The sequence below is a fragment of the Halichondria panicea genome, chromosome 2 (genome assembly GCF_963675165.1).
Source record: "Halichondria panicea chromosome 2, odHalPani1.1, whole genome shotgun sequence".
Taxonomy (NCBI): Eukaryota; Metazoa; Porifera; class Demospongiae; order Suberitida; family Halichondriidae; genus Halichondria; species Halichondria panicea.
The window spans coordinates 5909944-5935009 of NC_087378.1; the positions used below are offsets into that span (position 1 = coordinate 5909944).

At 40.1% G+C, this 25066-nt stretch overlaps 5 protein-coding genes across 7 annotated transcripts in view; 2 read left to right on the top strand and 3 right to left on the bottom strand.

Annotated features, from left to right (window-relative positions):
* The first annotated feature begins 50 nt into the window (after nucleotides 1-50).
* On the top strand, nucleotides 51-7685 carry LOC135331336 (coiled-coil domain-containing protein 138-like). The gene is made up of 11 exons (XM_064526459.1): nucleotides 51-191; nucleotides 1089-1229; nucleotides 1491-1610; nucleotides 1784-1912; nucleotides 2199-2450; nucleotides 4667-4723; nucleotides 4837-4915; nucleotides 5022-5080; nucleotides 5266-5386; nucleotides 6521-6662; nucleotides 7457-7685. The coding sequence occupies exons 1-11, from the start codon at nucleotides 75-77 to the stop codon at nucleotides 7599-7601; spliced, it is 1362 nt and encodes a 453-aa protein (XP_064382529.1). The 5' UTR covers nucleotides 51-74; the 3' UTR covers nucleotides 7602-7685.
* The window catches only part of LOC135331342 (uncharacterized), an 80162-nt gene continuing 57364 nt past the window's right edge, over nucleotides 2269-25066 (bottom strand). The window contains exon 2 of the mRNA XM_064526465.1: nucleotides 2269-3383. Within this exon, the coding sequence (XP_064382535.1) occupies nucleotides 2563-3381 (819 nt within the window). The 5' untranslated portion in view covers nucleotides 3382-3383 and the 3' untranslated portion in view covers nucleotides 2269-2562. The remainder of the gene's footprint in view (nucleotides 3384-25066) is intronic.
* Nucleotides 9779-14435, bottom strand: LOC135331328 (uncharacterized). Its single transcript, XM_064526445.1, has 5 exons — nucleotides 14035-14435; nucleotides 12980-13928; nucleotides 12683-12892; nucleotides 12427-12564; nucleotides 9779-12344 (listed from the first exon to the last, which is right to left on the bottom strand). The coding sequence occupies exons 2-5, from the start codon at nucleotides 13884-13886 to the stop codon at nucleotides 9916-9918; spliced, it is 3684 nt and encodes a 1227-aa protein (XP_064382515.1). The 5' UTR covers nucleotides 13887-13928; nucleotides 14035-14435; the 3' UTR covers nucleotides 9779-9915.
* LOC135331331 (tolloid-like protein 1) lies at nucleotides 16002-19404 on the bottom strand. The gene is made up of 10 exons (XM_064526450.1): nucleotides 19085-19404; nucleotides 18850-19002; nucleotides 18566-18683; nucleotides 18066-18463; nucleotides 17731-17953; nucleotides 17394-17629; nucleotides 17080-17196; nucleotides 16798-16923; nucleotides 16545-16685; nucleotides 16002-16494 (listed from the first exon to the last, which is right to left on the bottom strand). The coding sequence occupies exons 1-10, from the start codon at nucleotides 19224-19226 to the stop codon at nucleotides 16136-16138; spliced, it is 2013 nt and encodes a 670-aa protein (XP_064382520.1). The 5' UTR covers nucleotides 19227-19404; the 3' UTR covers nucleotides 16002-16135.
* LOC135331334 (uncharacterized) lies at nucleotides 19319-25026 on the top strand. Of its 3 annotated transcripts, XM_064526457.1 has the most exons (14): nucleotides 19319-20297; nucleotides 20365-20470; nucleotides 20526-20746; nucleotides 20888-20934; nucleotides 20991-21072; nucleotides 21123-21293; nucleotides 21415-21551; nucleotides 21637-21742; nucleotides 21800-21883; nucleotides 21944-22124; nucleotides 22232-22321; nucleotides 22382-22459; nucleotides 22513-22602; nucleotides 24336-25026. In XM_064526457.1, the coding sequence occupies exons 2-14, from the start codon at nucleotides 20371-20373 to the stop codon at nucleotides 24890-24892; spliced, it is 1944 nt and encodes a 647-aa protein (XP_064382527.1). In that variant the 5' UTR covers nucleotides 19319-20297; nucleotides 20365-20370; the 3' UTR covers nucleotides 24893-25026. The 3 variants fall into 3 exon arrangements, 1 of the variants encoding a protein (XP_064382527.1); XR_010393000.1 differs by lacking the exon at nucleotides 24336-25026 and having other exon boundaries at nucleotides 21944-22108; nucleotides 22232-22459; nucleotides 22513-22578; XR_010392999.1 differs by lacking the exons at nucleotides 22513-22602; nucleotides 24336-25026 and having other exon boundaries at nucleotides 21944-22108.

Genomic DNA, 25066 nt, shown 5'->3' on the forward strand with positions numbered 1-25066 from the left:
ATCTGAATGGACATTATTTGAAGAAATTCAACAAAGCGACTGAGGGGGAAATTCAAAAATCATAAGAGCTCAGAATGTCCAAGAACAATGGGAAAAGAATTGTATGGGTCAGGCAAGAAGACTCCCCTTCTCCCGAACCAGTGGAGCAAATGGTTTTATCCGAACTCGTGAAGATTCGAGATCAGCTAAAAGTACAATAGATCTAGCATCGGCACCATGTACCGTACAGCGAGTAATTTCTGGTGGTCAAAACATTCGTGGTTGAGCAATGTTTAGTCATTTGTGGGTTATAATTTCGTGGTTGCTGCTTGCATTGTAGGTAAAGGTAGTCAAGTTCGCTTCATTCGCGGGTAAAATATTCGTGCTCATTGTTTCAACCATGAACATTTTGAGCGCTGAAATTTACGCACTAATAGGGTATCACATGTACTGTAGTGGGTGTGACCCGAGCTGCTTATAGTTATTGTGATGTATTTATGTTGTATTATCGTTTGTTTCCTTAGTAGGCACACACATGTAATCATAGTACAGTACACTTTAGGTAGAGATTCCCAATTTTTAAAGTGTAGATATTAACCCCCTCAACAACATAATTAGTTTGTTGTTTACTGCACACACTGACAGTGTAGTCTCGTTCTCTGGCATTCCTTTTTTCTTGTTGTAGTCATAATTATATAGACTACATAATTATATGTTGTAGTCGGTATTATATTTGGCGAATGAGAGGTAACAAAAAAAAGAGGCAGCAAAGAAAGAAATAGGCGTAACTCGATCCAATTAATGCAGTTCTTAGTGGCAAAGAACAGAAAAAGGAGAGCCTGTGTAGAGGCTTATACACAGTGTACAATAATTATTACATGTATACCGTATAACTGGATTAATATTTACCAAAGATCGCCTAATTTAAAACCACCAAATTAAAGTTTTCCGGTGGACACAACGTCACTGCTGTAGTAGCCACGCCTGAGACGCCAACTTAAAAACCGCCAAGTCGGTTCAAATGGCTCATTCGCCAAATATAATACCCGCACACAAATCAATCACTTTACCCCAGCTAAACGTATTTTGTAAGAGCTCTTCGTGTGCAGGTGCAGCTGTCTTGTGTTGCCGAGCGAGAGACTGCCCTGAGGGAGAGAGAAGAGAGGATGAATGAGTTGGAGGGTCTATTGGCCAGCACTCAGGAATCACTCACACACTACATTGAGCAAGAGGTCCAACGAAGACTCAAGGTGTGCGTGTGGGGGTTGGGATTAAGTGTCATTAATGTATATGTGGATGCAATCCCTCTATTAAGTATTTCTACCCGTACTCATCTACATGTAAGTTAAAGTATTACAATTGTGTTTTATCTGTGAATTAAGCTACTGTACCAGTTACTAGTGCACACACCGACTTTCTTTAACCCAGCTGAGTGTCATAATTACATATACATGTATATACATTATTGATAAATTCCACCTCAATAGTTGGTATGTACTGTAATCATGCAGGAATACCAGAAGGAAATGGAGAAAATGGAACAAAATTTTCAGCTGAAGGTCAAAGAGAATCAACGACTGAAAAGCTCTTTTGAGACGATTCGAACAGCGAATAAAAATATGAAGCAACAAGTACGTAAGTCGTAAATGTAGTACATTTATACTAAGCACGTGCATACATAACGTTAACTTTGATAGTTGACAGAGAGTGTATGGTCCCATCTGTGTGTGCCCTCAAGATTTGCACATTATTATTATACTTGTTGCATTTCTGCCATGATATCTCAACGCCCATTATATTGCAGATGGATACCCTGAAGACTGAGAAAGATCGTCTAGTGAGCCAGCTGTCTAGTACGCAGGGTCGACTGAGGAGCGTACAGAGGAAGGTGGAGCACAGCCATAGACTGAGGACTACTCCTCAACCCAATCAGGTATACATATAGTCAGTACATGATTGAATGTTTACATTCTGCGTCTGGATGGTGAATTTGTCATCAATAGCTGTATTTGTAGCTTTAACATGGTGGTGGCGGTGTTGGCATAGATTTGGACCCAGGAAAGGGCGACAGCAACCTTGGTTTGGTACATGAAACTCCTTCTCTAGCTCCCATTGCACTGTGCATGCCATAAATCCTATACAACATTTGAGTGGTGACGTGTACATATAACAGCAGTATGTTTACAATGTATACATGTAACTATAATTGTCAACCACAGGTGTCTGTCAGTACCCAAACGTTACCATGGAGTTCCCCACTCTCCACCCCCTCCACAATTGTGTCTATCCAAGTCACCTCCCTGCTCATGACACTGGTCACTGAGGCACTCTCCAACCCTGATAAGTTGAAGCCTCCAGTCAAGAAGCTTCTTCAGCTCTCCTCTCAGTTGTTGCCCTCACTGGACCCTAGTCTGGAGCTGCCCTGCGTTCAGTTTCTCTATTGTGTGCTCATGCAGACCAGCAAGCAAGAGGTATCGTGTTTGTAATTATTGAGCGTTTATCGTTTCTGTAATAGTGTACAGTCAGGTGTAAACTTAATATTATGGCAAATTTATAGGAGTATGAGAGTGTCACTTTAATGAGCTAATGTGTAGGCTTACATGGACGATTGCATTTGTCTAACAGTTTCTCATAACGAGGGTTACAAGTGTCAATGTATTCCACCATATCAGTTGGAAGCTCATGAATAGGAATAGGTTTCTCGTCCATTGAAGGACTTTTGATAAACCCCGTCGATTCTTGAAATGAGTCGAAATAGGACTCCCATTCTTTCACTGGCATTCTTGTATCTAGTTTTCCCTCCTCCCACGCGATCATGTGTGGTTCAAAAGGAATGTCGATTGCTTCACAGTACAATCTCATCATTTGGTCAGGGTCAGCCAGTATATCGTCTGTGCTAAACACGATAGCATTCTTACCCAGTGTCTCTGTGAGATACTCATACAAAGCGTATAGCTCCAATAGTCCTTTTACTTTCTCTATTGCAACCCCCTTTTTATAAAGCTTAAATTGTGAATAAATAACCTTTGTTGGATCACGTATTAGAAACGTGTGGGTGACCTTGGGATCGCTTAGTTGCTGCAAAAGTTGAGGAAATTGTTCAGAGTCTTTGGGGGGCAAATGTTTTGCCATCTCTTTAGCAAACAGTACATCCACACCAGGGTAATCCTGGAGTATTTTCTGACAAACTACAGAGTATGAAGGCTCACAGAACAAAAAATCGGGCTCTCTTTGATAGGGCCACTCCAGAAGCGCAGCAGGTGGATTGGGGGCAAAGTAGTAGGGACTGATGAACCATTCAAGGCAGCCTTTGACAGTAGTGTTCTTGAGTGTTGTAATAGACCTGTAGACTGCAGTGGACACACTTCTTGGTGCTGTCCACAGAATAACTGTTCTAGTCATTGCTAAACAACACATGTTGTGGAAACCACTCCTTTTAATTAATAATAGGCCCACTCTAATAGAACCTAAGGTCACTAATTGGATTTCCTCTTATAGACTACTTCAAGCCTAGTTTTAATGCCTGTAGGCTTAAAACGTTATTGCAGGGTGGTAAAATTTTATTTTCACTGATTTTGCTCAGAAGTAAATACATGTACACGTACATGCCAGCTATGCGTTGACCTCGATAAAAAGCCACTCATGGTATCGAGGTTAACAAGAGCACTGACTTGTACTTGTATCTCTGCTTCTGAGCAAAATTAGCATTTGACCCCCCTAAAAGATTTAAGCCAACAGGCACTAAAAACTAGGCTAGGAGAAATCAATTATTGACCTTAATTAGCTAAGGTAAAGTGGTTCCAGCCTCCTATGACTCTAATAATATATGCTACATTCTAATTAACTACTCAGTCTGGAGTGCAATGATATGCATATTCATCACTCTGATCAGCCTCGATCCCAGGCCGCACTTCCTTGAAGCCTTCTGAATAGAATGGAGCTGAAGTGTCGCCAAACAATCACACTAACAGGTCCTTCAACTTTTGAAGTCAAACCGTTACAGTCTACAGCAACCAGAGCCACTAGCTACAGTGCATCCAGACAAATTTTGCTTTATCAAAAGATTGTATTTAAGCTTGACTCTGTGTAATTTTTGTACCTTAGCCGTTAGATCTTCTTCAAATCTCTCCCTAACCGAAATGGCACCAATTTTGAGCACTGCGGAGGATATGTAGATATGTAAGCAACATCGAACCTTTCATAAGATAGCCAAACTATCTATAGATGTTGAGAGATTTGCTCTTGCTTCTACTAAGTCTAGCCTATAGTTTTGTAAGCTTAGAGCTTTATATTTCAGGGGTGCATAGGTGCCAGCTGTCCCTAATTTAGCACTCCTGTCCCTTGTCTCGCACGGTCTGGAAGCTGCTCTTTATCTTCGGTATCCCAGACTCTCTTAAGGTTTTCTGCTCCTGAGCTAGCTGCTCCCGGCAGCAATAAAGCACAGGAAGACTGAAACTATGTAGAATATTGTACAGAAACAGTTTTACGCAGGAGAACTTAGCTAGCCAGTCCAATATGTGGGCAGTAGTCTGCAAGAGAAGAAAGCCAATTAGTGGCTAAGGCCAAGTAATTCCAGCCTTTTCTGCTCTTCATTCACTCAACTTTCATGTGCTTTTATCTCTCTATGTACGTGGAATCTATACACTCAGACTGTATAAATTATGTATAATTATGTTGTCCCCTGCAGAAATCCCAACTTACAACGACACTGAGGAGGATTACTGAGCAACTTTATCAACAAAATGTAAAAAAACAATATTTAAATTTACCCAAGTGAGAGTACATGCATGGACCTTTAATATACCGTATGTACATGTATACATAATTTATATATACACATTTAACTCCTATGTACAGGTGTGTAGGTTTTATAGGAGCAGTGATTTGATTGTCCTTACATTCTCCATGCTTGCTATTCTAATCACCGCATCTCAAGGTTAGACATTTGTGGTACTGTATACGTATACACTAAGTAAGTGTGTAGCTTCACATCCCTACACTGCAGGCGATTCACGTACACCTTTACGTTCATCACTTTTCAGTTGATGTGGTCTGTGAAGTATTGCACAAGTTGAAGGACACTCTATCAGAAAGTGGACAGGTTATAACCGTATTTGTATAGCCTACAGTACTATAATGGTGGCTATTTCACAGGAAAGTAGATCTTCCTGCTGTTATCTTGAAGTACATGAACATGTTGAAGCTAAAAGTCACTTGTTCATAAGTAGTCTTAGCAGTTAGCAAACTATTTGTTGTTACATGTTATGGTGCCAAACTTCAAATCAGTGCAGGGAGCTGTTTTTGACAAACTCTGGTGTTGAGCAGCTGGTGACTCTAGCCCACCCCGTTAATAAAGTGACTGTTACCCTCATTGTGGACATACTATTGCAGCTGTCCGTGGAGTCATGTTAGTGTTACCTGAGGACATGTACAGTTTTGTATTTACTCAAGAGCTGCATGGTTAATAGAAATGAGAGTGCATAGCTTACTCCTTAGTCCATACCGTATAGCGTGTAATTTTCGTGGGGTAAAATATTGGTTATTTTCGTGGGCAAGCTGACCTCCACGAAAATTTCCCCCACGAAAACTTAGGCGGCATGGCTTACCAGAACGCATGCAATGCAGTGCAGTCAAACGACTTCAAACTAAATTTTTTACTCACCAAAATCACTGTTTTCGAGTTGAACCCCCCACGAAAATTACCCGCTATACGGTAGTACTTAAGATGTCCACTCAGTGTGGTTAAGGCATGCCCAATAGCACGATATGCAAGTGATCATATCTTTGAGATAGTTTCATATGAATCAATAAAATTTTGTAGGAATGTAGTCTCATAAAGAAGCTACATGCTGAACAAATGTGTAGGTCATGTGACCTTTTAGGGTGGTGTTACAGTGTAATTAACCTTAATTGAAAATCCGGAATTTGTGCAGCGTTTGCAGGCACGCATAAATCTGGGAAACTGTTGTTTTTTTCTATTTAAAGCCCCCTTATTATATATGCGTATTTAAAGTATCCGCTGAACTAAAAATGCTGGACAATTTTTCCAGGCACCACAAGAAAGATAAAATGAAAATCTTTTTCCTAAAAAAATTTGGGGGTGTGGCTGCACTTGTATGCATTCCGGATTTTCAATTAAAGGTAATTACACTGTAACACCACCCTCAAAGGTCACATGACCTACACATTTGTTCAGCATGTAGCTTCTTTATGAGACTACATTCCTACAAAATTTCATTGATTCATATGAAACTATCTCAAAGATATGATCACTTGTACAAAAAAGTCCTTAACGATCACAGGGACAGTCCTTAACTACATTGAGCAGTCATTTATCATCCTACAAATGCAGTTTCTGTATGCAAATGTACACATATTTATAGTTTCCATGGCAGGTTCTGCATGATTTATCAACACAACAACGTCATGAATGTGCTAAATCCCCAATCCCCACATGCATTACACCAACATTTCAATAGTGCTGTTATATAATTATTTCCAAACCCCGATATTTCGTTTGACTGTGCTCTCTATATCCCAGCTCTCCTTCCCCGGTTTCTAAAGGCATGTGCCAGTGACGAGTGGTTCTCCATGGCTGTCCACATCCTCTCTCATCACTCCTTTCTGCAACTACACACTCTGGATAAATTGAGCATCCTCCTGCAAAGACTCTCCAAAGTCAAGTAAGTAGCCTCTACACAGGCTCTCCTTTTTCTTTCGTCAATAAGCTGTATTAGTCGTTCAATGAGATAAAATACGGTATTAATTGGAAGAATAAAGAAAGAAATAGACGTAGAGTTAGGAAAAAGGAGAGCCTGTATCGGGAAGTCGCGGAGGGTAAAAGGGTGGTAGAAGGGTGAAAATGAGCCTGGGCATGCAATGCTAGAGATGTTAGACTGCCCACGTACATGTAGAGACTAATAAAACTTTGCTAGATCTACTAGTCTAGATTGTGTGTTCAGACTATCACCACCTATCTTTCTTGTGTCTTTCTAAATGCTAGATCTAAACTAATGGATCTAGACTAAAATAGCTTAGTCATCATTATCATCTAGCAGGTAGCTACTGCCACCAGAGCTGGCCACGCTGGTTCCCTGATCTGACTTGCAGCACAGCTTGCATGGTGGTTGTCTCAGTACAGTCTGAATGCGTGGGAGAATACCTTATGTCACGATTGTGGGCTACATATCGCCCACGTTCATAAAAATCCTTGTGGATCACGCGATTTCCCAAACCAGGCCTTACTTTTCTTAACTGTACGCCCATTTATTTCTTTGCTGCCTCATTTTATCTATTCTTTGTTTGCTACCTATCAACAGCACAAAAAAATAAGGCCTGGGAACGAGGCTAAAGAAGAACAACATTGACTCTTAAAATGGCCAAAATGCATGTTGAATCAATTGATCACTCTACTATAATTACACCAATGTCCACCTTGTAATTATTTTTATCATTGCTTGTTTATTTCTTACAACAGGAACTACAAACGGTATTTTGAAGGATCCAAGATGCCAGCACTATTGAAAAAGATTCTGGCTACTGATGGATTGCAAGCACAAGCTCCATTCTTAGCTCTGAACTTACAATCAACTCTCATGAACCTAACAGTATACAGTCTTTAGTATAGCTAAGTTATAAGAAGACAGTAAGTGGTGTCCCTTGCAATTATTAAATGGTGTTTTACAATGTAGATCTATAAAAAACTGCTTTGTTTAATATTTGCTCTGAGATCAAAGGAAATGCAAGCTAGTCTAGTGCCAATAAATTATAGCATTTTATAATTATTGTGCTGTGTAAGTTCCAATTATTATATGGCATAATTATCACACTAGACTGTGGGAAGTTATAGTGTCCTTTGGATACCACCCAAAACATTGCTTTTATGTAGGGACACTCATCTCTCTCAACTATCATTGTGGCCTTGAAAAGTGTTCATACACTCCTGGTGGTCTGAGGAATACCTTCAAGGCAACTATTTAAGTAGGTTAATAATTATTTTAATGCATGGCGATGATAATAACTAAGAATTATGTGCAGATAATTTTGTTTCGACTCCTGACCGTATATATAGCAGGTAATTTTCGGGGGGCAAAACAGTCGTGGTTGAGCAATATTAATTTACATTCGTGGATACTATTTTCGTGGTTGCTGCATGCTTAATTGCACTGCAGAGGCAATTAAGGTCGCTTCATTCGTGGGTAAAATATTCATGGTCACAGCTTCAACCACAACCACAAAAACCACGAATACTTTGCCCCACGAAAATTACATGCTATACAGTATTTAATTATAGGTAAAGATCATTAACTTGGCTATAGACCCATATAGATTAGAACGGATCATAGTTTACTACAGTTTTCCAGGTGGTGTTAAGCATCCCTTTGATCTCATCCGCGTTTCGCTTTTTAAAACCAGAGAAGGGGGGACACAATTAACCTTAGGCACTAATTATGACCTTTTCTTTGAACGATCTTTTAAGGATTTATCCTTTTTCCGTATGTTGGACACGCCACTCATGTGGCATTCCTTGGCAAATGGGCATGTCCTTACAGGAGGTTAAACGTGCGTGTGAACAAATTGGCAGCAAAACTCATTTGATATGCCTAGATACATGTAGATATGTCTTGGGCTATTATCGGACTGCTTTGCCGGGAGAAGTGGCGGAGTGTGTTAAAGACAACGCACAGGCTTTTGCTACTTCTTACATTCCAATCGGTACATCAAAAAAATGCTTCTTTTTGTAGATTTCAGCAGCTTAATTCAAGTACGACAATTAATGGACTGGATGTAGTGCTGCACGCGCAGGCTACATAGGCACGCATATGTCTCATAAACATTTTCTAGTAACCTCTGTCCATCGTATATGGGCTGGTTTGGTTGATGAGAACAGTTGTGAGTTACCGTATAGCGCGAAAATTTCGTGGATTGGCCTCTAAAAGCATTTCGTTGCACAATGTTCGCGGAATGACTGCTTACCGGAAGCCACGCCTTTAAATCTTTGCACGTTATACCAGATAAAAACCAATTTTCGTGGATTTAATTTTCGTGTAGGATCCGCGAAAATGTCGCGCTATACGGTATATATATATATAAAACACACATGGTAGTTTAACTGAAGATAGCCGACAAAAAGGACCAAATGGCCATATTATAGTCGCTGCTATGTCTTATGATGGTGTGTACAATTTCGAATAGTGGAAAAGTAGCTTTGAGAACATTGGCAGTGCACACATTATTTGGAAGATCGGTACATATCGAGCCTGGGCTATCATTGGAAGCAAACCATAAATTTTACTTGTCTAGTTCTATTAATGAAATTGTAGACGTTTTTAAGAAGAAAGACATCATTATTTCAGATTTCTAGGGGGGGGGGGAGAGAATTTTGGCTGGGGGTGGGAAATCCCTGGGCGCCCCCCCCCCCCTCTGTATGAAACCCTGACCAATACACCAACCTCTATACTATACCACTATCATTTATTAACGTTATCAGCATTGCCTAAGCAGGAAGGGAGCTGCATCTGGTTCTGTTCCAGAGGTTCTAGCCAATACATATAGCTGCTATCAGTGCTAGTGTGCCTGTTTCAGTGCTAAACTCCCTACCATGCATCCAAGGCTGTGACAATTCTATATCTACCCTCTTTCCTGTCGGGCTGGGGTGAGTGAGTGATTGTGTATGCTTGAAGCACACAAATTACACTTAAGATAATCATTCCTCAAAAAATGTTCCAGGGGAAAACCCCCAGACCCTCCTCAATTAAACGTTTCCCCCTCCCAGCTAAAAATCCTGTATGAAACCCTGTTGCATGGTATGTATAATTATATATCATTTCAATTGGCACCAACAAAATTTAAATCTGGATCTAGTCTTGCAGAAATGTAGCTAAGCTTAATCGTAGTACAATTCAGCCCCACTTAGGGAAGTTTCAATATTGCAGCCTAACAGTTTAGGTAAAGTGCGCGATCACATGAATTACCGCGGTCAGTTGTTTCTGATGAGAAACGCCTTGGAGCGTGATATCCAATAGATGCAGTATACAGATCATGAGTTTCCAGAACAGAGCGTTTCGCAGCCCCCTTCCTCCCTATGATGGCCCAGGCATCTCTGTGCCTCACATTTCTTATCAGAGAACTTCCAATACCTTCAAGAGCAATCTTGGCATATTCGCTTAGCTGATGGCTGGCTTCATCAAAAACTGTTCCTATCACTATCTGGCCTTCTGTCACAGCACTGAGAAAGGTCACTAAACTCTCAGAACCATTTAATGATCCATACGTATCAAACGTTTGAACTTTATCAATTGAGCATGCGTCTTCGTTAACAATAGCCAGAGTAATTCCTCGAGTTAAGGGTCCACTAGATGGGTGTATTTGACTACCCACTGACAAATAAGATGAAACACCACCAAGCTCGCATTCATAGTCACGAGCACCGCTAACAAAACCAGATGTTGTAACAGATATTCTGCAAGAGTCGTTAGTGTTGGTATCGATTGGAAGGTAGTATAGTGCTTGTGCATTTGCACAGTTGCTAGCTGACTCAGGAACAGTGCCTATCGAAGCACCTTTGCGCCCAACAATAGCCCAGGAGCCTCCAACTTCAACTTGTCTTATATGTCGACTACCAATACTCTCACATGCATGCTTTGCATCTTCCGAGAGGTGAGCAATGGCGTCTCCCTTTATCGCCATGGCAACAATGCGACCATCGGGAAGGGAGGTGATAAAGTTCACTAAGTTTTCAGAATCAGAGGTATCTGTTTGTGTCTTGAAGTTTCTGCTCTCTAAAATCTGACCTGACTTTTCATCCAATAAAATCACGTTTAGTCCCGTAGTACTGCTGCCACCATTTGCGATCTGGCCTCGAGAGAGTATCTTTGCGTAATTACCATGTGTGGTTCCTGCAGATTGTACCATAATGGGCAGTCCAAATCTGAAAAATGGAGTTTGATATGCATGATATCCGATGGATGCCGAGTTTTTATCATATATCTCAGGAACAGAGCCCAGTGTAGCTCCCTTCCTCCCAATGATGGCCCAGGCATCTCTGTATTTCACATTTCGTATCATTGCACTTCCAATGCTTTCAAGAGCAATTTCGGCATTTCTTTCCAGATTATTAGCGCCTTCATCATAAATAGTTGCTACAACTAGCTGGCCTTCTATCACTGCATTAAGGAAAGACACTAACTCCTGAGATGCAGTCTCTGAATCGTGAGTATCAAATGTGTAAACTTGGTCAATAGTACAGGAATCTGTGCTAACAATAGCCAAAGTAATTCCCCGAGATGTAGACTTATTGAATGGATGTACTTGATCGCCTACCGATAAATATGACGAAACACCGCCTTTATAACATTTATTATCACCATAAACAAAACTGGACGTTGTAACAGATATTGAGCACAATTCATCAGCACTGAATTTAGTTACGGGAAGATAGTAGAGTGCTTGTGTATCGGCACAGTTGCTAGCAGACTCGGGAACAGTGCCTATCGAAGCACCTTTGCGTCCAACAATAGCCCAAGAGCCTCCAACTTCAACTTGTCTTATGAGTCGACTACCGATACTCTCACACGCACGCTTTGCATCTTCCGATAGATTAGCAAAGGTGTCCACTAAATTGGAAGCAATAGCTACAATGCGACCTTTGGGTACAGCATTAATGAAATCAGCAAAATCGTTAAATGGAGATGACGCTAAAGCTTCGAAGTGTGTCTTGAATAGCCTGTTGTCCAACACTTCACCAGATTTTTCATGTACAGTCACAACATAAAGTCCGCTGGTGTTGGTTATATCAGGGTGAAGTTCTATTTCAGCATCGTCAATCATTATTTTCGCATGGTTATTGAACCTGATTCCAGTTGACTGCACGAAGATAGGTACTCCAACTTCACGGTAAGGCTGCAGCTTCACTTGAGTTGATAGTTCCACCGTTGATGTACTGCTAATCTTCTCAATTGCTTTTCCTGGCTGGAAACCTTTTACACCAATCATTGCCCAAGTGCCACCATTGTTATAGAGGTCCTGTATTAGTGAAGAGCCAAGAGTGGCGATAGCTCGCTCTGTACGTAATGTAAGATAAATTGCTTGTCCACAAGTAGTCATTGCAACTATAGAACCAGGTCTTATGTTTTCAATCCTTCTAGCTAGCTCTAGTTCTCGCTTATAATCTGTATCAATATCGTAATTCTCTTGAAGAACAATTTCACCGGAATCTTCATGAAGGACAGCCACGTTCATTCCACATCTGCGACCACCAAAGAATTCTTTCCAATCTTTGCTCATTGAAAACCTATTGCCAAACTGATGTCCTGCTCCCAGAACATCCAACTGCACTATGTCATTCACAATAGGCTTCACACACTCTGTATAGGAAAAAAAAGTATAATGATTAAGCAACAGATTGTGACTATGTGTATGCAGATATATTTTCCATTCGGAGTGTACCTTCAACTGACGAGCTCTCGTTGACAGCTATGTAAGCAGCTTTGAATCCCACAGAGCTAGTTGTGGCATCAGTGTGTAAATAAAGTTCAAGATAACTGGAATTTGATACATATCCACACATGATCTCTCCATAATCACCTACAATGAAAGAAGCATCACGATCTAGTTGCAAACAATTTGTATCACAAGCATGTTATGTAATTATAGACCTATTAATTCACACTTCATGCTAGGGTCACTGTACGAATTAGCTTACCGGTCAAACGTGTGATGGAGGAACCAGATTTGATAGTCAGAAAGTCATAGTCTTCTTCCAGTTTTATAAACTCAAATGTAAGTTCAATATATTGTCCCTTATTTGCAACGATTGTCCACTTGCACTCGAGACTGTTTGGGTACATGCTCGGAAAGTTTGTTGACTGTAGAGAAGCTGATGATAATCCAGCCTTTAGTATGACTTTTCCGTCTGCACAGTTGTTAAAAACATGTATAAAACATGCAGCTATAATTATTATACAGTGGTATTAATAAACAAAACTATTAATTAACTTACCGAAAGTAGCTAGTCGGTTTGGAGAAGTTGCCTCAGAATCCGATGTAAAGTTGATCAAACCTACAGATGAAATGTCAATGAGCTTCTGTCTTAGAGTCAATGGGTCAATCAACGGAGAACGAGAAAGGTGAACAGCAGCTATGCCACAAACTAATGCAGCAGCAAGGCTGGTACCACTGGCGCCATCTACTGTGCATGTTGGACAAGTGTGTGCAGCTCCTGTTATACTTTCTCCTGGAGCAAAGATATCAACACAAGCTCCATAGTTAGAGTCTCGAGTTATCTTGTTATTTTGGTCAATAGCACCAACAGTGAGAACTCCAGGATTTCGTGCCGGTGAATGGTCACAAGCATCTCTGTGTTTTACCGAGTTTCCAGCAGGTGTGACCACCAAAATATTTCTCTCCTTCAATATCATTTCAATAGACGAGTCTACTGAAACATGCGCGCTACCACTTAGGGACATTATGATGACAGCTGGCCTTCTGCTATTAGAAGCCTCACTTGCCACAAAGTTAAGTCCATCAAGAACAATACTCCAAGGTGCAGTTCTGTCACACCCAAGCACTCGAACACTGAAAAGATTTACAGTCTTTGCGACACCGTATGTCTTTCCACCGATCAAACTTGCCACTAAAGTTCCGTGCCCATTGCAGTCTCTTCCCCTTTGTGGCTTGTAATCAGGTGTTTTCAGTACGGTGTACTGGTACTCATCCACCGGATCGTAACCAGAATACTTGGCTCGATTCTCAAATTCTGAATGTTCAAATTGAATTCCTGTGTCCAGAACATACACATCAACAGTTGCCTCCTCATATCGATCAACAGGCACGTTCAGATGATCCAAAAACCAGTTAGGATCTGTTTTTTCATTTTCATTTCCAGAACTTTGCGATCCATATGCCATGTCCTCTTCTTCAATGTGGTCAACTTCAGGAAAATCACGAACCTGCATGAAATTATTGCATGCATGCAGTACATAGCATGCACATTTTACTTTAGCTTCAGATATAGCTTTAGATTTAGCGTGACCCTATATAGATTTATTACGGTACCTTTCTAAGGGTATCTCTTGGAATCTTCACAGTTATAGTCTTCTCGATAAACTCAGTGTAGCGTTGTATCTGTGCCTCGTCTGTAAGATTCTTTATCTTTGTGATCACTTCTTCTAGCTTGGATTCAGATGAGCCTTTTTTTTAAGACAATGATGAAACTACCAGTTTTTGCCAATCCATAGGGAGCTCGAATTAATGGTTGCCGACTCCATGCTGTGGCTATGATGACTACACAGAAGAGAATACTGGAAAGGAAGCCAGCCATTGATTGAAAGGACTTGAATAGCAGCAGTAGATCTACTGCTAAAAATATAAATCTTGTCTATTTTATACACTCACACTATGATTTCATCACCTCTTCCGGTGACTACGACTAGCTTCCACTAACCTCTGAGAAATTTGTCTGCCTACTCATAGTATTTTAGGCTGATATAGCTGAGCATACAGAATTCACTGGAATTTAGAAACCACGTCCCCATGCATTACTTCCATTTCTTGAAATATCCCTATAGAAGATATATGTGCAGACACAACATAAATCAAATCACTACCTATACACAGACTTTCAATAGGCACGTATTTCTTGGAAACACATGAGCTGCAACATTTTTGTGACCCCTGGAAGACTTATGAATCATCATGGCTACTCCACATCATCACACGCTTGTTACTATGGACACCATGCATCTATACATACCATATGGCGGTATTATTTCATTGGAACAGCTGCTACATTTGGAGTGCTTCCGCATCCATGCCCATACACCACTAATAAGATCAGTATTATTTCGTTGGAACACCTGCTACATCTGGAGTGCTACCGTATCCATGCCCATGCACCACGTCTAAATGTCTGCCCATGCATGCATTGACAACTGCACCTTCTTTAATGTGGTTGTTGATATGGTAGGTGCAGTTAATTACTTTCATTGGAACACCTGGATGAATGAAGTACTACACATTTACACAGTGCTAACCGCATGCCCACGCACCACGTCTCATTTCTGCCCATTGACAGCTGCACCTTCTTAGTTTTGTTGATTGGTATGACCTGCACAGACAGGAGACTACCTTAAGGTGACATATTTTTGCGTGTATTAATTTCTGCTATTTCTGCGAATGAGAGTAAATCGCAAAAATTAGTACTCGCAAATAATTGGCCGCCCTCGTATCCAGATCGACATTTCGCAAAAAATTATATCGCAAATGTACAAAACTGTAAAAACACAAACAAATCTACCTGTGAAAATATATCACCTTAAGGTATAAAACTCCTACATGGACGGCATAAATCAGGTAAGTTAGCCCACAATCCCACCCCCTTCCCCCTGGGCCATGCATGATTACTGCGGTTGTTGATTATGGAACGCCACCTGGGTCAAAAATAGAGTATCAGCATCAAGGACCAGACTGTCAGCAATCAGTGATTCCAGGAAATCGATGTACTAGCAATCAGTGATTCGAGGAAATTGATGTACTATATGGTAGGTGCAGTTAATTACTTCCATTGGAACACCTGGATGAAGTAATACATATTTACAGTGATAACCGCATGCCCATGCACCACGTCTCATTTCTGCCCATTGACAGCTGCACCTTCTTTAATGTATAGTTTTGTTGATATGGTATAACCTGCACAGACAGGAGACTACATGAACTCCTACATGGATGGCATAAATCAGGTAAGTTAGCCCACAATCCCACCCCTTCCCCCCGGGCCATATATGATTACTGCGGTACGTTGTCTCACACTGTTTAATTGGGAACACCTGGATGAACTTAGCACTAAAAACACAGTCAGTGCTATTTAGAAACCACATGCATGTCCCACGTCTGCCCAAGACATTAATTTGATAAGCCAACTATACTAGTACTATGTGACAGTGTATATATTGTTGTTTAGTTATAGCCAGTATAGTATGGTCAATACTCGTCTCATAGCTATATCTCAGATAATCCACCATGCAGGGATGTGCAAATAATTATGTATAGGGTTACTTCCTTTACTGTTTAAGAATAATTATGCGTCATAATTTATATCAGCAACAATACATCAGCAACACGTACAATATGTTCGTTGATATCTATCATAACAATACAGTCAATCAAAGTTAATTTCTTCGAACTGTGCATAGAAGCCTCTGAATGACCCTGGTGAAGACACCTCCAGAGTAACGGTCAGGATATTTCCAGTCCCTTCCACTACGTAATCTTCACACTTTTCTCCGCACATCTGCTCAATCAATGGAGCTTCAGAACTCCAACCATCATACACATCAGCATGGTTAGACAAGCACTGATTGTTGCTGGGAATATCGAAGTATTTAAAGCGAACTTGATATTTTTCAGTACCGAAAACAATCCATGAGCATAAAATAGAGTTGGTGATAGGTCCTGAGGGAAGGTTTTCTGGGCCAAAGTTCACCCCAGCTTTCAAGTAACCACCACAAGAGAAAGAACCTGCATGCCAGTATAGAGAATATTTATCATTACGAATAAAGTAATTATACCTTGTGGGTTAGAGGGGAGGATAGGGCAATTTGATGTGGGTGCTTTAGTTGTTGGAGCAAGGGTGGATGGTGGTGTTGTGGGGGGTATTGTGGTAGACATCGTTGTGGGAGATATTGTGGCGGGTGGCTGGGTCTCATTTTCTATATAGAAAATAGCAATGTTCACTCACATTATATGCGTACATACACATCAGCTATGACCCAACAACAATAATATTATGTAACAATAACGTGGTGGTACTTTAAAACTCACCATTTACACAGCTTAGGCCATCTACTTGCAATGAGTAGCCAGGATTACATATACACATGTAAGAGCCGCCATTATTGTCACAAGTGTGCTCGCATCCACCGTTATCATATGCACACTCATTGTAGTCTGAATTAGGTAGAAAAGCAGAGTATAATTATAAGTTTTACGTATTATGATTACATGTATAGTAAACCATGCACCTTATCTAAACATGCATCTAGCCGTTAACTATACAGAACATCGATTTATAGTAGCTTTATTATTATACGATTTATCGCTTACCAAAACAGATTCCTGCAGTTAAGGAGAGGTAGTAACCCTCGTTACATTTACAGCGATACGATCCCTCAACGTTGATGCATTTGTGACAATGTTCATACTGAGGACACTCATTGATATCTGCATGTATAAGATGATACAATTCACACATATATAATATATACGGCCCTGAGATACAACCACTTCTCAGTTCATAATCACCATGAACATTAAAGCAAATCACTGTGTCTACTGTCTACATGCAAGCCCTAAGCTATAATAGTTACAGTTTAACTATAGTTATACCCTAGCTATTATACCATAGTTATACAGTATACCTAGTCCTGAAAAGTCCACTCGTAGTCCTCTATGTGCACCAGATCCTGAACTGCTGTCACCAGTTCGATAATAGATAGTTACAGTTTTGTCAACTGAAAACACATAGTTAATGTTGCTTATTTCACTGGAGCTGCAAATTTTGCCATTGCTAGCATCCCTGGAGAGATAGGCACTATCTTCAGGTTTTAAAGATTGGCCATTGAAGACTTGGACATAATCTTTACTGCAGTCGTCACTGGAATTCATGCAAAGTTTAGGAATATCATTTTACAAGTTACTATAATTATAGTAAAAACAAAGCACTAATGCATTTTTGGCTCAGTAAAAGACATTTACCTCTTTTCCAGAGCAAGTCTTGGAAAACTCAACCGGATGAAATTACCATAGCCTTTGGGAACTTTAATTACCCACGCGCACTCTTGATTGGACATACGATCAGGATATCCAGGCGAGTAAAATGTCCCATTTCCTATTTCCAATACTTCGCCACAATGGATGCCATCAGGAAGAGAGAGAGTACTTGCTGGTGGAAAGGTACTTATCGGAGGCCTTTCCGCTCCTTGTGTGAGTGTTTATAATTATATAGCATGGTAACAGTGTGTATAGATCTACTATAATGTATAAATGCATTAAGCAGTGAGTCGTAATTATTATGGTACACAAAGACTCACCACATTTATAGAGAGCATTTGCCTTAAGAACATCCAAAGGACTCAGCTCTTTAGCTATACCGAACACAATTCCCTCATCAATTGCCTCAATTGTTGGTTCATCATCATACGACCCAGCATGACTTGAGTAGTGCATGATGCTAGCATAGTCGTAGCCATATCCCAATGTGTTGCTCTCATTTTCTTTACGTTTCTCAAACTGGCTTTCTATGTAGAATGGTATTTTTTCGTAGTTCACTTTAATATATTCATCTCTGTCTGCTCGTGTATGCTCATGGTAAAATCCAATCACATGACCCAGCTCGTGAAGAGCTATATCTATGGAGACACAGCCATAACCAAGAGACAATCCTTGTGGTTGATAACTTTTCTTTTCTCGTCCAGCAAATGAATAGCACCTACAAGTTGGCTACAACACATGATTAAGGGTCTCACAGTGATGAATGTCATGCATGCAATAGTATAATATAGCAGTTACGGTAAGTATAGTACAGACTCACCCATATCCTTCAAATATTTCAACATAGTAGATCTCGGTTTCATTGGAAGGATAGAATCGAATGCAGGTATTATCTTCCCACTGTCTCATTGCCTGTAGGATTACGTTCCTCTCTTTGGCTGGATATATATAGGGGAAGGAACTCAAGTATCATGCACTAATTATATCACTTGACTAATTGCAGCATAAGGCCAAAGGCAGTGTATCAATGACTTTACAAATTAAAAGTCAGTTGTCGACATGTCCTTGATATCCACGGTAAAATTATTTATTCTAGAAATTCACCATTAAAAGACGTAGAAATGACATATGGAATTCGAGCACTTGGCCATAAATTGTCTTGATTGATAACAGCATTTCTCCTTGCCCTTCCATGATGATCACTTTTTTGACCAGGCACTTCAATGAATGCCATATCCCCAATGTGCTTGATCATGGCTGCAAAACAAGACTGCATACATTAGCTACATAGCACTGTATACATCTACTATATAGTTTGTAGAGTGCACACAAAGTTGACCTGCTTTAGCAGAAGGATCTGAAAAGTGTCCATTAAACACATCCTTTACTTCTTCCACAATATCTACTGTAGAAGTATTTCTTGTAGAGGCTGCTAGATGAGGAAGAACTAGCAAAAAGGTTGCAACAATCTGTACAAGCATTCTTGAAAGAGCTATACTGACACAGATATATTATAGGTCTGATTACTTTTACAAATGATGGTAGAATAGATCTAAACTCCAACTGCCCTCTTTATATCATCCCAGTAAACTCTTCCTATATTGATATTACCTCAGCTACTTGCTAAGAATTTCCCACACACTAGATTTACCTCCTACTCAACAAATTTGACATAACAGGAAATATTGTACCATGCAGATGATGTCAGAACATGTTATGCTTCCACAATTAAGGCTTCATTCACTTGAATTGTTTATGCTAGACAGGGGCGTAGGCAGGAATTTGCAGGGGGTTCGCATGGTTAGCACTGGATAATAGTAGTCTTAAGGTCAGCATGTAAGCTGCAAAGCAGCAGTAGTGACTATTGACTATAGTCTATACCGAGTTTAATCTAAAGTAGCGAGCTCTTTTATCTATGGGTGCACTGAGCTAGCTCTGCAGAATCAGGTAGATCTAGATCTATATTCTATAGCTATAGCTGGCCGGCCATGAGCAAGAGAAGGATAAGTGTGAAGCCTAAGTCTCAATCTATCTCCTACTTTGAAGTATCTCCTTCAAAACGTCGTGCTGTGCATAAAAAGTCTCTCTCTTTGTCTGCTGTGCCAGAATCCTCTTCTGTTAATTCTTCCAGCAGTACTAGGTTCCTCTCCAGTGATAAAAATGAAGCTGAAGAAGTAGATGTACATGGAGCGAGCAGGCCTACTGATGTTATCAGTGGCGACTCTCCAGATGTATTAATCAGTAGTGAGTGGCATGATCATGATCCAGAGAGCTCGGGGCAGGATGACACCACTTTTCCAGACACGGTGAGCTCAAGTGCTTATGAGAAGCGACAGCAGAAGGCTGCTGACAACTGGGCTGAAGTGCGTGTCCAGTTGCTACGTGCCAGTGTAGAAACCGGAATTCCTTCCCCTTGTTCTGTGTGTGCCGAGTGTGAAGAACCCGCTGTTGCAATTTGCCGGGATTGTGGACCACAGGCATACTACTGTGCCAACCATGTGGACTCATTACACTCTCTGACAAATATTTTTCATCGACCTTTTCTCTGAAAAGTATGCACTAATCAAACATACTGCTGTACATTTGTGATTATTAAATGCATGCGATCTGATTTTACAGAATGGAATGCTTCACCCATACTATTTCAAGCAGTCAAGAACCTTTCCAGCACTTCATTGTTGCTGTACAACTTACATAAAAGAAGTTGTTTGTCTTGATCCTAAAGGTATTTGTTTAACTACACTGATATAGCCTGTGTCTAAGAATCCAATGACTTACAGGTTTCCAGCATTGTGTGTGCGTAACCTTCTGCAAGTGTGAGCCTGAGGCTGTTACTCTTGTGCGGCATAACATGTGGCCAGCGACACCAGCAACTCCCACCCTAGCATTTCATCAGGATCTGCTACTATGGATGGAGTCACTTTTGCTGGAAGGGTGTATTGGTGTCGATGCTTTTTGTCGTTCTCTTGAATACAAAATTGGAAGAGATATCAGCAAACAAGTATGTGAATTTGATGTCGGTTATAATTATTATACATTAATTGTTGTGCACTGATGAGGTGTACATGTTGTATGCGTCAGCAATCGCTTGAGGTACACACTTTTAATTGTCAGTTGTTTTAATCTGTTTATTCTTCTATAGCTCCGGAAGATCTATCCTGTCATGATTGATGCATTTGAAGAATATAGGTAGGGTATATTAATTGTGAAAGAACATAATACGACATATTCACATTAACATTCAGGTTCAACAGATATCAACTCGACTGTCTTCTATTTTTGTCTCCTGACTTGAACACTACAGCTATCTGCCCTGCCTGTCCTCAGGTTTGTGGTTTTGTAGACTCTGGCAGCCTATACTTACCTTTTACCTGCAGAGCAATGGAACTCAAATTATATCCATGGATGGTGTATTTGGACTATGTCGGAAAAAGTCTGCTGGTGTTAGTGTTCGACCACCACTCTTCTCTGGTGTATTCTTTGAGGAACAGCAAGCAGTAGATGAGTTTGTTGCTGATTATGATACATTTGGCCAGATAATCGACAAGGTAAGGTTTTAGCGTTATACTTAATTGGTCAAGTGTGAAAACCTGCGCTATACAATTTGGATGTAATCGTTTAAATAGACTTTTAGCACATTTCACTCAGTTAATTTTATCCTGGCATTAGGGGTGTCATGAGTTCCTCGCTGGAGACACTTTGCGCTCCAAATCAAGGTATGCAGCTCTAGATGAAACTGCCGTGTTTGGAAGCATCTGTCGTCATGAGTTTCCCCAAAGATTTCTGAATATGAAGCGTGGAGAAAGGTATGTACGTAAAATTAAGGTTTTCAAAAAGAGCATACATGGTGCATTGTTAAAAATTAAGGTATTCTGTATCTTAATTATCTAGACTAGCATATCCTGTGTACCTGCTAAAGAAGGCACACCAAAACAAGGGTGACAAGTGTCTGTTGTTACTGTATGATATTTCCTGCTTACTCGAAACTCATCTGAAGGTTTGTGTCTCAATAGTCAGATCTAATCTACGCACTCATATTTGATTACTTCTCCAGAATCGTGGACATCTTGACATGTTAGAAAAGACAACATTAGGAGTGCCAATTTTTCATGTCTATGGGCATTGTGCATTCTGTCAGGTAAGAAGAAAGATGCCAAAGCTGTGTGTTAAATAACTTACTATTGTATTATACATGTAGCTGACATATTCACCTAGAGTCCTAACTGGATGCGGACTTACTGATGGTGAAGCTATGGAGAGACTGTGGTCATATCTAAGAAGATTTGCTAAATCCACCAAAGAAATGCGACCATCTCATCGCATCGATGTCCTTACCTCAGCTCTATTACATTATGCATCAAGAGTACGTATTAATCTAGGTTTGTTTTTTGTTAGGGCTACCTTAATATTAGCTCTCAGCACTAGTTGGTATGCACCTATGTATGCTTTGCATAAAGGAAAAAAGTGCTAACTCTTGTATACGTAGGGGCATCGTTAGTCAAAAGGCTGAAGAACGCCCAAAACACTCAACATAGTGCAACAGAGGACTTATCAAAGCTAATCAATGAGTCAAATGGTTAGACGTAGTCAAGAATAAAGTTTGTGAATTTTGTGCACTTTTATATTGCACCTTCAGGTACACTGACGGAGTCATCAGCTGAACAATTGCAGAAACAACAACACGGGCTGTTCGCAAGGAGTCAAACTGATCTGAGTGAGCATTAATTATCAGATGATTGTATCAAAATTGTGATGACACTTTGACAGGTTTCGGGCAACGTCACAAAACGTTTCAGAACATCCTTTATATTGCTCGCGAGCGTAGGTTTTTAATATCTACCAAAGCGAGATACGCTGGTAAGAATGTTAGTCAGCACAATCATGTAATTATATAAATAATAGTTAAGTATAATTATGATTTAGAAGCCCAAAGAGCTGGTTGTATAGTATCCCGAACGTATTAGTAAAACCAGTAGGTTTTACATAGGATTGGCAGTGGGTTTGCCTGTGTTTAGCAATATTTCAATTATTTTGACTCATGTTCAAACTGTTCTATCTCTGCAGGGAAAGGCCACATCAAGAAACTGGCTGAACAGATAGTTTATTTAGCCTTTTCTCTCTTTGTATCTCTCATTTCATAATCCATAAACATTTTAATGAATGAATATTTTTATTTTAAAAATTGCACTATTTCGACGTTTCACCGCTCTTTGTCTGACTGACTAAGTAAGTAAGTAAGTGAGTAAGTAAGTAAGTAAGTAAGTTTCTTGCCCAGCATTTACTCCAAGTACAGCCATCTCCAGGACATTCTGCACAGTGTTTCCAAACGACTACAACCTGGATTACAAAGCGCTTCTTCAGATTTGCGATTGCTTCCACGAGGCAGATGACCTCTCAGTCTCTATTTCTCTTACCTAGACAATTCCGCCATCTTTAATGACTCAGCAATTGTGTTGTGGCCAATAATAATAGATAGGCGTGGCTAATAAACCGTGCGCCTAAAATCAGTGCCGCAGCAGTGCTTTTCCAGAGCCTGAGGTGTTCCTTTTCTTCACACTGTTCAGCTCTAGCTCCCTTTCTCTGACAGGCATGCTATATGCACTGGCTAGATATCATGCTCTTAAAATGGCTGTCATTTAATACTGATTCGCAAATTCAACATAATTATCAAGTAATAAATTATTACTCATTATACTATAATTATTAGTCCAGAGATATTCGAGAAGATATCTGATTAGTCCTGTCTTCTCTTCTTGTACTGCCTCTTGACGTTCCACTTATGCATGTCATGATACGTAAACTGTACTGAAAAAGTAAGGGAATCCGACTAGAAAAACATTTGCAATGTGAAAAATTGCTAGGATTGGCCAGGGGAACCACAAAAAAGCGTGGGAACAAGAAATCAGACGAGAGCATAACTCCAATCCGTTACAACGTCATGAACATGTACAATACATAGTATTAATAGACTGTGTTCCAGATCCACCTATCAGCTTCCATCCACCACATCATTCCATGCAGTCACCAGTACGGTCCGTGCATGTTACTACGCATGGATGGACTGTGTGTACCTGTGCTCAACACTGCATGTATTAGGAACATCAATTCATCACAAATCATCATGATTATGTGCCCCACATTCTAAAATGGATGTATAATAAATATATATAGGGATTGGTCATCACTCCACCAGTAAAAATTGCGTGGCATATTGGCTGGGAAAACATGGGAAAACTACCAGTATACATGTGATTGACGTTGTAACGGATTGGAGTTATGCTCTCGTCTGATTTCTTGTTCCCACGCTTTTTTGTGGTTCCCCTGGCCAATCCTAGCAATTTTTCACATTGCAAATGTTTTTCTAGTCGTATAGTGAGGGTTCTACTAGCCCTAAGGGCTTCTAAATTATGTGGAAACTTCCTAAACAGCTAGTGTCTAAGCATTAATTTTATTTTTATTATAGCAACCATGATTCTCTAGCCAATCAGATTTTGATCTACATGATTTTCTAAGTTGGATAGAACACTACCTTTAGCCAATCAGATTGTAGTATGTATGCATGCTAACATGATCTATGTACTTTGTTACAGATGGTCAATCGATTGCTGCACGCCTTGCAAAGAAGATATCATCAAGTACGAGTACGCTGAAACGAACAGTGAGCAGATTTAATGGTATGCGTCATGATCAATTTGAAGGAGTAGCATACCATCTGCCAGCCAATTTGAATTGGGAGACAGTTTCCAATTTGGAAGAATTGTCTACGTTGGAGGTCGCGTCGGCTGGAAATTGTACCATTCCCATTCATTTGTGGATAAAAGTTGTGAGAGCGTGTAATATGAAGGAAAGGGCAACGGAAGAAGTGAAGATGATAATGGAAGAAATTAATACTGTTGCCAACAACCTGAAATACGAGCATTCCGTAATAAGTCGTCATATACAGGATATCGCCACATCTGATAGTCTGTCTCTGTTTCAGAAAGGTTGCCTTAACCTTTTGCACCGAAGATTATTACTGTGCGAATCTTATTTAATTACGTTTTCCAGAACAGTTAACCAGTATCATACTGTAGAGCTACCTGATACCAGCTTATTAGGTCCAGATGGTTCATTTTTTTACAATTGTCAAATTCATGAACATGCATGATTACCCTTCCGTTACTGATATTATTTGTACAGACAGTAGTAGTGATGATGATTCTGACGTGGACAATTGAACACTTATCTTTTTTATGTACGTATATACTTTAATTAATAATTTATTAATCACACTTTAATTAATTAGCTATAGGCAGTCATTATTTAAACATCAATGCCTTTT